The sequence below is a fragment of the Maylandia zebra genome, linkage group LG5, assembly GCF_041146795.1.
Source record: "Maylandia zebra isolate NMK-2024a linkage group LG5, Mzebra_GT3a, whole genome shotgun sequence".
NCBI lineage: Eukaryota > Metazoa > Chordata > Actinopteri > Cichliformes > Cichlidae > Maylandia > Maylandia zebra.
The window spans coordinates 33,158,400-33,172,190 of record NC_135171.1 but is presented as its reverse complement, the minus strand read 5'-3'; the positions used below and the strand labels follow the sequence as shown (position 1 = coordinate 33,172,190).

Here is a 13,791-nt window from a genome sequence, read left to right as displayed (position 1 = left end):
GTTTTGACTTACTTTGCACGGCAACCAATCAAATGTTAGAGAAGCTGCATGGGCAGCGTTAACCCCGCCTCCTGAGTTTGATGGGTGAGGCTGACAGATAAAATTATTTCATGATGAGAGCCAGGCGCCAGGACTGCCAAAATGAAATAAATAAATATATCATTAAATAATTAATTAAATGTGTCAATAATTAATTAAAATGTGAAATACATAAATAATTAATTAAATGTGTCAATAATTAATTAATTACATGTGTCATAACTATTTATTTAATTAATTAATTCCAATTTTAATTAATTATTGCCACATTTAATTAATTATTTAATGGTGTATTTAATTAATTCATTATGGCAGTCCTGGCGTTCCATAATATACAGGATAGCAGCATTAATATAATGACAGTATGAATAGCAGCATAATATAATGACAGTGACGGTATGGAATAGGTTCAATTGTTTTTGTGCTTATTTACTACGGTGATAGCTCTGGGAAAGAAGCTATCCCTGAATCTGTTTGTCCTGGTTTTATGTGACCTGTACCGTCGGCCTGACGGTAATAGTTCAAACAGTTGGTTGCTGGGGTGAGAGTGGTCCTTGATGATATTGCCAGCTCTGCTGAGGTACCGAGAGTTTGCAGTGACCCCCAGGCTGGGCAGAGAGCAGCCAGTGATCTTCTGGGCTGTGTTGATGACCCTCTGCAGTACTTTCCTGTCTGCAGCTGAGCACCCTGCATACCATGTTGTTATGCCGTACGTTAGGATGCTCTCTATGGTGGCTCTGTAAAATGTCACCAGCAGCCTCTCCTCCAGGTTGTTCCTCCTGAGCACTCTCAGAAAGTGGAGACGCTGCTGGGCCTTTTTAACCACCGCTGTAGTATTTGCAGTCCAGGAGAGGTCATCAGATATCTGCACGCCCAGAAACCTCATGGAGTGTACCCTCTCCACACAGCTCCCGTGAATGTAAAGTGGGGCCGGGTCTGCTCTGCCCTTCCTGAAGTCCAAGATAAGTTCTTTAGTTTTCGTGGTGTTCAGTTGGAGGTTGTTAACTGAACACCACTCAGTCAGTCTGTTGACCTCATCTCTGTAGTCCGACTCATCCCCCCTTGAGATGAGTCCAACCACTGTGGTGTCATCCGCGAACTTTATAAAGGAAACTTTATAAAGAAATAAAGGCAGACAGGTGCTGATGAATTACAGACACTGCTTTAATGTAATATAATTATTGCAACATAATAACTGTATGTGCAATTATCTCTGCTGCATGCAAACGTTGAAATATCTGCACTGCATGGACACTGCAGCATTTACGAATACGCTATGATAATGTGTTATAATTCACATATTGCTGCACTGAAAAAAAAACAATAACTGGATTTAATTTCAATTTTCTCTAATCCACATAGGGCCGAAAATATACATACAAGGTCAGAAGCATATATTACCTCCCGCTTGTATTTGGTTAAATGTCTCTTAGCAAGTTGCACCTTGGCCAGGTGCTTTTGGTTGCCATTAACAAGCTTCTGGCATAATTCTGACTGGATATTTCATCAGTCTTCTTTGCAGTGGAATTCATTTAAATTACTCATTGCACAAAGTGATTAGAATAATGAAGAAGGAAGACTACCTCCAAATTCTTCAACTTCAGCTCAGCTCAATAACTAGACAGTTGAAACCTGGACAGTCTACATTTAATTAAACATATCTAAGACAAAAAGGTGTGATGTACAGTTTCTGAAAATACTCTAGAGGTCACATTCATGCTAATATGGTAGAACATATATAATCTTAAAAGTTTCTGTGTGCTGCACCAGAAACCGCCTTGTGATTGCTTTAGCAGATTACAGTTACCTGTAGTCTGAATGAGAGACATCGACTAGTCTTTAAATATAGTATTTCTTCACTATGTTATGAAAAGTGTTGGTCAAGTTACTTGAAAATAGTAATTAGTTACTACTTACTGATTACCTCTTATAGAAATTAATCCTGTTACTTTATTGATTACTTAGTTTCAAAATTAGTTTCTATTACTTAGTTATTTAGGTAACATTATATTTTTTCTGCATAGTCCATCATATAAATGTGAATCAAATTAAATAGTCTATTTTTAAAACTTGTTTTATTAGCTTTAAACTTTTAACTTTATGCACATTGCATCAAGCAAACAAAATCACGGTTTAGTAATGCAGTAACGCAGCGTGCTTACGAGAAAGTAACAGTAATCTAATTACTTTTTTGCAATGTTAATCCTTTACTCATTACTTGAAAAAGTAATGGGATTACTGTAACACAGTGGTTCCCAAACTTTTTTTGCTAGACCCCCCTTTGTTTTACAAGAAAAATGTTCTTTTCATACCACGCCCCCCCTGCAATGGCTCTGCACCCCCCCAGGGGGCGGGCCCCACACTTTGGGAACCTCTGCTGTAACACGTTACTTTTAACACATTACTGCCCATCTCTGTTTATAAATGTTATGAAACCCTTATCGTTTTGGGCTCTTTTGGGGTGTTTTTTCGACAAATGTTGCTGAGGATAGATAATTCATTTGCTGCAGACCCAATTTACCCAATGATAACAAAAAGTAGCTTTAGGTGACTACAGTGTATTTAAAGTCATGAGAACATACTATTGAATGTAATCTGACATTTTTTATTCATTAATTTAGCTTCAAATATGACTGGCCCACCAAGAGTGTGACCTTAAAAAATAATTAGCCTATCGCTTATGTGTCGCTGAATGTGGTATTTTACAAGTAATTAATACAGTTATTCCCTTATTTAATGGAACCTTTTGCCAGCAATGTTTCGATGATTAATACATCATATTGATTTTTCTAGGACACATTGCATCTTGAGAATCATTTTCTTTAATGCTGTAATAATGTCATCGTTAATTGCCTCACTTACTTTGCCTTCAACATCTGTTCTGTTTTCCTTCTGTGCTGTATGCTGCTGCAATGACCCAATTTCTGTCAAGGATCATTAAAATTTCATTTCATCAGTCAATCTAAAATCGTCATGTCCATTGGCATGCTCACATTTCCCCCCCCCTCCCCCTCATTTTTATACAAGGCAACATGTCATGCTGTGAATGTGGAATGTTATTTTACGCTCTTTGCAAGCTGCAGGCAGTGAGGGTATGATCCTGAATTAAAAGTGCTTTTGCAAAGTATAAAAGAAAATTCAAATGTCAAATGACAGAACTTGACCACATTTTCAGATAATTTGAGTATCAAATGCAGAGGTTTATTAAACTTTATAAAGTTAAGAGTGCCATCTACATTACACTGACACTGCAACACTTCAAATATAATAAACCACTTCTGAACACTTCAAACTATCTGCATTTAACCCTCCTGCCATCCTTTAAAAAACTCACACCCATCACCCTAGGGACCATTCTCAGCCACGCCATAAAAAGACCATATATCCATATTTTATTCCACTTTAAATTAGCCAACCTTGTAAAACTACTTCTCCCTGAAATATTCATGTAAAGTTTTAATTATATTTTCGTTGTTTTAACCCTTCAAATCCCAGTGTTATTACATGAGCGCCCTGTGTTATAAGCCCCAAAAACCAAAAAACGAAACTAAATATTTCCACAAAAAAACCAGTTGAAGTAATATGTGATTGTCATTATAAGTAGGCCTTTAGATGGACCAAAGATTGGCACCAACATACATTTTGACCTGCCATTATTTTTTTTGCATTTTTTTTGCAATTTAAAAATTAAAACTTCAAGGCCCTGAGTCTTCATTGACATCCAAGAAAAGAAGAAAAAATAAAATCATATGATGATAATTTGGGGTTGAAAAATAGCGTTTATAATGGAAGTCAATGGGCAGAAAATGGTCCCCAGGGTGATGGGTGTGGGGATTTCTGCTGCTCAGCCATTTTAGGCTGATTTAAGGAATTCACACTGGAATATTAACATTGACAGGTAAAAACTATCCTGTGGCAAGTTTGGTTATATTCCACTGAACACAGTGGAAATGGCAGCCATTTAACACATAGCAGTGGCACAAAAAGGTCCCAAGAAGGCAGGAGGGTTAAGTGTGCAGTTGCAAATTTCAGATGATATATGCATTTATTATCTTCAGCTAATTGTAAAAGATGATAGCATGAATGTCATATTGAAATCAAATGCATCCATGATGGGAGCAAAACAACACTTGAGTCAACTTATAAAGTATAACCTTTAAGCCAAGTTGACTAATTAAAACACAACCCCATATACACTCAAAAAAATGAACTCAGCCTATCTCTGCTTTTACTAAAGTAGATTTTGTTGTTTGTTCTTAATAAACTCGATTTTGCAAAAATCCTTAAAGTGTTTGTGCAAATTTAATGAAATGTTGTTACTTTTTGTTGTTACACAAAGTCATTGAACTGTGTCAACGTAACATTGTTGAGTAAATTCACAGGTTTGTCCCTCTGCACATACTGCTGCGTGCAGAGCCCGCCTAAATAAGGGCCAATGCGCACCACCCTCTTTCTCAAGCTTGCTATTTCTTCGCCATGTGGACTGGTTCAGCCGCATTTTTGTCCAAAAATCAGGTAAGAAGTCATTTTTCTTGTAAAGCCCGTCTACATATATATGTTCACACGTCAGTTAATGTCGCAAGTGCTACTAAGAAAAGAGTACAGGCAGGGTTTTGCCCGGTAAAGGTTTGCTAACGTGGACTTGCTGCACGTGAGTTTCCAAATGATTTTGGAGGGGTCTCCATTGCAATAGCAAAGCTCTGTTTTCAGCCCAAATGTAGTGTAGCGCTAGCGTCGGTATGAGTCGGTACGCGTCGGTACAGGCAGCGCATTCGGTCCGGCACGCACTTTCGCGCCAAGTTTATACTCGGACGCCTGACTGCGTTGCACTTTAGCCAACAACAGTGGAGAAGCGCTCCTCGCTAGCAGACAGGTTAGGGTGTATTTTCTGTCTAATATTTCAGCTTACGTTTTGATGTAGCTTGCAGAAAGCATTTAGTAAGCTGGTGTAAGATGAACTGCATTAATGTTGTACAATGTCCATGGGATTTCTCACTCGACTTTTAATGTCAGATTACACACACATTTACACAATATGCAGTGGTGATGATGTAGATCAATAAATTCATTGTTGTAGCATACAATATTAAAAATAAAACTGATTAATATGAAACATTAACAATGTGCAAATTATTTAGTTTTTTCAGGGACAGTGTAATGAAAATGTCTTTTGTGCTTCTCCCCCAGATACGTTGATGTGGCAGTGCAAATTGTGCAAAAAAGTGGTGTCATCACGAGCTCTGTTATTAAAACACTACAGGTTAGTTCATAGTAGACAGCAGTATCCATGTGCCTATTCTGATTGTGTCTGTGTTTTCAAAACATGGAATGCTCTACATAGCCACTTAAGCAGATCACATACCCAAAGAACTCTAGACAAGTCTGTGAGTTTGGCAACATTTAACTGCCATTTGTGTTCCTGCTGCAACATAGCTTCGGAGCAGGAGTATTTTTCTCACATTAACAACCATCTAAAATGTAACGAGACTGTGCATTGCATGTTTGAGGGTTGTTCTTTCAAAACAAATATCTATGGTACATTCAAGTCTCATCGAAATAGGAAACACAATCCTTATACCTTAAAAGACTTTAAAATCGGTATTGCTAACACTATTGTAGGCCAAACATCAGCTGATGACAGTACAGACACTATTGTAGAAGAGGACATAAGTGCAAATATTGATCACGATACAACTACAAGTGAGACTGAAGATTTGGCAAATGTAATAGAACTTAATTTTGCATCTCTTTTACTTAAGTTGGAAAACTATTTTCATGTTCCCAGCATAGCAATTGACGAGTTGCTTTCAGAATTGCACTACCTGATAAGCTGTGCATCAGTGCCTTTGACAAATCAAGTAATTGTAGACATACTCAAGAATCATAACCTTTGTCTAGACCAGCCTGTTATTGAAGAACTGACAAAGGCAGTTTCTTTTAACCCTTTGTTAAAAGCCATAGAAAAGGACGGCACACTTGCCACTGCCTTCAAACGCAGACAGTATTACAGAAAACATTTTGAAGTAATTGATCCAATTGAATACATTCTCGACTCCCAAAGCAAGAGGACCTTTCAGTATATTCCTATTCTAAAATCATTACAGCAGATATTTAAACAAGAAAACATACTGAACAAATTTGTCACAGAATCCAGGTCATCAAGCTCCTCGAGCTCAGCAAACTCCACGCTGCGATCAGAAGCCTGGCCACTGGACTTTCGCATACCTGAGTTTAGCTTCGATGTAGAGCTGCAATTGACAAAAGGCAACCAGGAATTCCAAGCCAATGGAACACTTTTAACCCTAAAACCAAAGCTCAAGTCTGACATTTTAGAGAGCTTGTCTTCAGAAATTATGAAGTACAAAGCTTACCCTTCAGACAGCAATCTTAGTGATGTTTGCCAAGCTTTGGTTGTAAAGCATCCATGCTTGAAAGAGAAGGGTTCAGAAACTGGATTTTCTGCATGGAAGATCAGTTTGAAGTATAAAATGTCAAACTATCGTGGAAAACTGAAGAACTTAGGGTGTAGTGAGTTGGTCATCAATTCTCTCAAAAGAAGAGGGAACAGTAATGTGCATCCCAACCAAGTCAAGAAACCCAGGAGAGCAGAGGTGAATTTCTGCCCTGATTATCCAGCTGGAGAAACCCGAGAGAGTCAGGAAGAAGAAAGGTTGGTGCTGCTTTCAGAGTTCAAGAAGAAGAACAACAATGAAACCATCAAAGCAAAAATGGCCCAAACCTTTCCTCACCGGAGGCAAGAAATTCTTCAGGACATGCCCTTCGTAGCTGACTTTAAAAGCCGATGGCCAGCTCTTTTTTCTCCACGTGAGGTAACTGAATCAGTTGATCTGCAAATGCACTCCACATGCAATATTTTAAACCCATCACGCTAAACATTTGTTTATTTTACAGATAAATGCTGAATTCCAGCGCATCACTACGATCCCGCTAACATCCACATTTATGGCACAGCTGGACAACAACACAACCAAACTGACCAAAGTCTTCAGAAACAAGGGAGGAACATCTGGACGCAAGATCACAGAAATCATGGCTGCAATTGATGAGGTTTGGAATTAATTTTTTTCAATGCTTCATTCCCTCTTTTAATACATATGATTTTGTTGTCTCCTTCTATTGTAAGGTAAAGTTTAATGTTGGTATTATGGGATTGTTTATTCTTTGTCCTTTTCATGATAGTGTTGTCACAGTAATAAAGTTTTAAGTTGATTTGGATACTTTATAAAAAAAAATTGCCAGAATTAAAAGCTGTTTTTACAGGACAGTAGCGTTTCCAAAACGGGATTTGCCGCGGCTCCCTGGGGAGAATTTTGGCATTTACAGTAGAAAAGCTGAAGCTAGAATAAACTGCCATCAGGCACCTTTCAAACCAAGACGGGATAAAGGGAGGTCTCTGAGCTTAGTACTACAACTGTTTTTTCATTTGTCCTTGCAAAACCTCCTGTTCAAGTCCTCCAAACACACCCACGTCACCCCGCTTCTCTTCCAGCGTCACTGGCTGCTGGTCAACTTCAAGGTTCATTTCAAGATCCTGGTTCTGGTCCTTAGGGCCTTACATGGACAAGCACCATCATACAATGGAGATCTTCTCAGTCCCAACACCCCCAGCAGGTCCCTGAGGTCCAGTGATCAAAGCCTGGTAGTGCACAACAGTCTAAAGACCAAAAGTGACAGATCATTGCTGCTGTGGCCCCCAAACTCTGGAACTCTCCTCCTAAGCCTTAGATCAGTGGACTCAGTGGTTTACTTTTAAAAAAAAAATCCTCTGTTCAGGCTGGCTTTGGTGTGACCTCTTGTTCATCCTCTTCCTCACTGGATTCTTCATGCTGCTGTTTTTGGTCGGGTTTCTGTTTTTTTTTGGGATCCTGTGGTTACCTTTTTTGCTCGTCACATTTTTTCAAATGATAATGTTCCTTCTTTCCTTAATTTTTTTTATTTTAAATTTTGTTGTTCTTCTGTAGTGTGTCATGGACTTTTTTTCTCAAAGCATTATATACATTTATTTTGCTGAAGTTAACTGAAAATGTCTTTAAAGTTTAGCTAAGTAAAATTTGCTTTTATGTTTTACAGAACGACACAGTTGCAATGAGAAGAGTGTGTACGCTGAAAGGACTTGCAGTCTACCTCAATGAAGATCCGAACAGCTTGATCAAAGAATATCAGGCAAGTAATCAAATAGAAACAATTTCCAGTAATAAAAATTTAACTGACGGTAATTTTTCCTCACACACATTCATTAGATTATAACAAAAAGTTAAAATTAGAACATTATTGGAGATATAAAAGCACAAGCTTATGCGGGAGTGACCCTTGCCATTACAGTTGGGGTGTAATGTGGGCTGAGTGGACTGTCTTTCTGCCTTGTCTTTCTGCCGTGTAATCTGGATGATGGACCAACACCTCTCATCTCGCTCTGAGCTGTCTACTGTTTTGCAGCTTAAAGGGATATTCCACCCCAAAGTGAAAATTGGTCTATTACCATATTACCCAGAGTAAGATAAGTGAGAAAAAATAATTTTGTAACCAGTGCAATAATTCTCCTGATCCGGCAGCAGTCTATTTGCTTTTGCCTAGCATTTAAAAAATGGAGTGAATGGGAACTATAAGCATTTTGGTTGCAAATGACTCTTTAATGGTACGAATTATTCCTGGTGAGCTCAATAATCATGTCGACTTTAAATGAAAAGTAATAAGTAACTTGAAGGATTTGGAGGAGTAGATTTAGACTTGGGAATACATTATGGTTACCACATACAACACTGTAAGCCGCCGCTGCATGGTGCATGGATATTCGAATATGTGTTTATTTATGGAAACCAGAGGCTTTTTCAACCACTGTTGTTGTATCCAAGTGCTATGCCATGGCGGGTTACAGGGTGCTTTGGCGTAACCGTAATGTAGGCCCAAGTCTAAATCTCCTCCTCCTGCAAATCCGTCGTGTTACTTTTTACTTTTCATTTGCAGTCGACATGATTATTGAGCTCACCAGGAACAATGGGTATAAGATCAGAAATGTACTTTGCTGGTTACAAAATGCTTTTTTCTCACTTATCTAACTCTTGGCAATTTATGGTAATAGACAAATTTCCACTTTGGGTGGAATATCCCTTTAATTGATATGAAACCCTGCAACTTGTATTATTATGTTTATTTACTTATTAATTTTTTTAGGATGTGGACTTCCATGAGGCCGAAAGTGAAATGGAGAAGACGCTCATTGGCATCTACGTCATCAAACCAGAAGGAGAGCGTGACCTTGACCCGGCAGAAGACATTGGTATCATAATTGAGGGTGTCGCTGTGCTCAGAGATCTTCCTGATGTTGCCACTGCTGTTGTGTTGTTGTTCGGCCTGATCTACACTTTAAACATGAGCTACCCATCCAACCTCAGGTACACTTTTGAGTTTTTTCAGAAAGTACTGATGGGACTTGATGCTAAGAAGCTATCAAACAAAGTTCAAGTGCTCAGAAACAAACTCCTTGAATAAAGAGGAGGAAGCGGGAGGCCCTTATTGCTTAACTTAGTTTGAATGCTTTACGTTCAGGTATAGTTAAGTTGTTCATAAACACTTTTTTTCATTGTCAGTACTGTTTCTTGGGAACATTCACCAGTTTTAGAGAACAATAATGTTCATTTGCATTTTAGCAAAATACTGTTACTTAAAAAATTGGTGTTGCACTTCTTCTACTGCTACTTGACAACATACAGAAAATGACAGACATTTTAAAAAGTTCTAGCGGTTAGGCCGCTGTGATTTGATATTTCAAAGAATGTGACATTTGGCAGCTGTCTGCAACTTGGGATGTAACCATAACTTGAAAAACTGAGTAGCACTGTTTTACAGTACAGTTTTTGAACAAAACAGCCAATTTTCACTGTTTTAAATGAGTTTAGTTTGCTCTTTCATGCTTATCAGTGTTTGAAAATAATTCCTGAAACGTCCTGTAAAATGTAGGATTTTTTTTTGATAATTTGGATGCTTTCTGGACCAGTTGAAAGACAAGTTGGTTAGCACTTCACTGATCTTTGAAGTAAAATATTGTTTTATGCACAAAGTATTTAGTTAAAGTTGTAACAAGTTGTCTGCATTGATTGCACTTTGTGTTAAGCTACGGCTCTACAGTCTTTTCGGTCTGTCAACAAGTATTTAATATGCACTGAATGTGCTTAGTAAAGACAGGACTTTGTTGGATCATTTTTTTTAATCATTTTAGTTTGACGACAAGTTGGTTAGCACTTTATACTGATCTACATTTTCTGCACAAAATATTCACTTGGAATTTGTAACAAGTTGCATTGATTGCACTTTGTGTTAAGCTGTTGTGCTTGGAAAAAAGTATTTTATATGCACTGAATGTGCTTATTAAAGGCAGGATTGTGTTTGATAATTTGGGTGCTGTCTTCATTTCTTCCTAAAAGATCTCCCTAAGATTTACTTAAAAATGTTATGTCAAGTGGTTCCACATAACTGCTTTAAGTAACTTTTAAGAAACTTTGCTATTTTGTATGGAAGTAACCAGTGTAAATGATTTATTTGTAATTGTATTGAATAGAAATTACTTAACAATTTTATATAATTCAAAAGTAACAAAGTTATGTAGCAGCTACATAACAGTTTTACAAAGATACTACCTAACCAGGTTATGTCCTTCTAAAGCAGAAAAGTTATGTACCAGCTAAGTAACAGTATTACAAAGATATTGCCTAAACAAGTTATGTAGGCTTAAAGCAACAAAGATAAGTATCAGCTAAGCATTGCAATTAAGTTACATTTAGCCAATACACTTACGTAAATCTAACTTAACAGTATTGAGTTCAAACTAAGTAACAACATTTCTTAAAAGTTACTTAAAGCAGTTGTGTGGAACCACTTGACATAACTTTTTTAAGTAAATCTAATGTTTTATTTTTTTGAGTGTAGCCTCTTTTCATTTAAAAAAATCAACTAAACAAAAAACAAATCAGAATACAATTTTACATTATCTTTGAAACAGTTAGCACTGGTTCACCTACTGAGTAATGCAGTGATAATAACAGTAACATTTCTATCCAGTCTATTAAATAAACTATTAATTCAATGTTATTTTAACCACACACACACACACACACACACACACACACACACACACACACACATATATATATATATATATATATACTGTCTTTGAAATGTCTAAATGTCTCCACCTTGTCCAGTATACTTGTAACTGCATTGTCATACCTGCTTTTATCAGTATATGTATTAATGAAATGCAGTTGTATTTACTGTCGCCTGAATAATATTTGTTAAAAACATAAAGAACATTTGTCAATTTGAATGTATCACAAATACAAAGCATGTAGAATCCGAATTGTGGAAAACATATTACATAAGCGGTAGTGAATCAGGCACCTCTTTTTCTAGGCCATGGAACATCCTACATTGATTAATTCCTTGTGCACTTACCTCAGGTTCCGAAACTATTAACTGCCTTTCCTCTTCTTCATCAAAATGGTAAGAGAAAAATATTCCGCTTTTGTACTGCCTGGGTTAGAGAGCTCGAAAGGGGAGCCTGACAGATGTTCGTATCATGGTTATGGCTAAATCTCCTTGTATCAAACCCAGTATTCTGGATTAACCATCACAGCCAATGGCCACATCTGCCATAGCTCAAAAATAGGTGCCCTCTCAGTGTGTGCGGCATGTGCTTTATGTGTGTGTGGGTTTCTTTTTTTTTTTCTGCTTCTTCTTTTTTCTTTTTTTTTGGGGGGGGCATTTTATTTGTATTTGCATTTGCATGGCACTTGGTTTTTGGAGTAAAAGCTTACTCAACAAAATAAAAAAGCCAACTGGAGCTATTTGCTTGACTCGACATAGTTTTAGTGACAGGAAAAGATTACAGCCCATTAATGAGGTTATGGAGCTTGAGGTTGTTTGTGCATCCACCAGGACATGAAAGAACTTCAAAAGATTCATTAGATGCTAAAAAAAAAAAAAAGTCTTTGGTGGCCCAATCATGCAGTCTTACCTAACTGCAAATTGTTCAGATCTTTTTTTTTTTACTTTTCCTTTTTTGAACCTTTGCTTCACTGATTCGCAAAAGAATCTGGCAAAAAAAAAAAAAAAAAAGAAGAATCTAAAGGCACCCAAACTCGTTCCCCTGGCTGTGGATTTATAGAAGACATCTGACCTAATTCTCTGCAATGTTCTCATTTCATGTTAAACAGAAACATGTAAAACATCTTGTGGGTCAGCTACACTTTAATGCAAACATTAGATGAACACAGATAAGCGCTCAGTCTTGCCCGTTGTCAGTGACAACCAGAATGTAAAAAGTGGACAGTTGTAGTTCTGTAAATCCTTTCATGCCTGCAAGCAGGAAGGAGCATGGATGGATTTATACATTTTAAAAACAGGGAAATGCTCTTTGGGCACTTGCTGCAAGAATTGTGAGGAATAAATATGTAGATAGCTCTCTATAGTGTACATGGCTGTGCCCACTGTCTCTTTGTTTACGTGCAAAATCACTGGTGACATGAGATAGTCTGCCATAGGGTCACTATAGCATCTGTGTTATGCAATGCTGACACTAAACCCTTATCTGGATGATGGATGTGTAGTTACACGGGAACGGATTATCTCAGATGCTGTGGACAAAGAGGAACATGCTTAGGCTGTTTTCTGTGGTATATTCTAATGAAATAAAACAAAACAAAACAACTATTTGCGTGCAGCCACAAAAGTACATAAATATATAAAATGATCTTTAAATAAAAGCCTGCAAAATAAAACTATGCCCTAGGCCACAAATAAATATTCACAGTGTAGTGTGCCTTTTCCTTCCATCTTGTTCTTATTGGTTAACCATACCATCAGATCTAACTCTGAACTCTAATCTAGGTATACAATCCTGTGGTCTTTAAATGCTACATAATGTAAGATTACTATGCACTCTCCATCATTAATCTTTAGAATTTAGCATTAACAGTTTAAAGCTACTGGAAACAGAAAATGTAATCCTTTGTTTTCCATCAACAATTTCAGATAATGGTCGCATACATTACAGAAATGTACTTATGACCTCTATACATATGGTATACACAAAGACACCCTCATGATTCAAATAGTGTAAACAATTTTAAGGAAAAGGCACCATGATCTCATATAATGTTAGTGCATAAACTATTGTTTCTTACCTTTTTGACATCATTAAATCACTTAGGGTATTAAAAAAATGCATCCATGATTTAAAGGCTCTTTTAGTGAAAATCTGAAGGGTTAACAAATTAGTTACTCTCTCTAATATGGCAGATTCTTGAGCGAACAAATATCCAGCTATTACACATGCTGTAAGAACAATTGCTGGATCATTACTGCATCTGTACTCTATAATCTAATTCTAAGAGGATCTTTGTGCTTATTTTCCATAACATAAGATGTAAGGGCGCTTTTCTGTGAATTTTGAGCTAATCAGACTACCCATTGTAATCGTTATAAAAGGTCACTATTACAGTTGTTCCATGTTAATTATTATATTGCAAATCTACATGTGTTACTTTCTTTCTTCTTGTTGTGAGATTAAGACTCCAGCAGTCTGTGCTTTTGCAGTAAATGGAAAATGGGCTATATAAATGCCACTCACCTTTTGCAAATCCAATTCAGACACTGGATCTATTAAGTATTTCAAATCTTTTTGTCTTAGCTGTCAGCTTTCTAATCACTATCATTATATTTCATTTGTTTTTTAAA

General features: G+C 37.0%; 2 protein-coding genes across 8 annotated transcripts in view; one reads left to right on the top strand and one right to left on the bottom strand.

The window, feature by feature from the left end:
* Positions 1–11,636, bottom strand: part of lactbl1b (lactamase, beta-like 1b) — a 38,374-nt gene extending 26,738 nt beyond the window's left edge. For 3 of the 5 annotated variants that reach the window (XM_076884238.1, XM_012918092.3, XM_012918095.3), the window contains exon 1: positions 11,509–11,636. The gene's annotated coding sequence lies outside the window, so the exon portion shown is untranslated. Of the gene's footprint in view, positions 1–2,901; positions 2,964–11,508 lie in introns of all 5 variants that reach the window. The other 2 variants (XM_012918093.3, XM_012918096.4) reach the window with 2 other exon arrangements.
* Positions 4,245–10,902, top strand: LOC112430478 (uncharacterized). 3 transcript variants are annotated; one of them, XM_076884235.1, is made up of 5 exons: positions 4,245–4,554; positions 5,227–6,869; positions 6,952–7,107; positions 8,131–8,223; positions 9,232–10,902. In XM_076884235.1, exons 2-5 carry the CDS (start codon positions 5,235–5,237, stop codon positions 9,547–9,549), a joined length of 2,202 nt encoding a protein of 733 aa, XP_076740350.1. In that variant the 5' UTR covers positions 4,245–4,554; positions 5,227–5,234; the 3' UTR covers positions 9,550–10,902. The 3 variants fall into 3 exon arrangements, with proteins under 3 accessions (XP_076740350.1, XP_076740352.1, XP_076740351.1); XM_076884237.1 differs by having other exon boundaries at positions 4,245–5,299; positions 6,187–6,869; XM_076884236.1 differs by lacking the exons at positions 8,131–8,223; positions 9,232–10,902 and adding an exon at positions 7,550–8,050 and having other exon boundaries at positions 4,245–6,869.
* Positions 11,637–13,791: the final 2,155 nt, after the last annotated feature.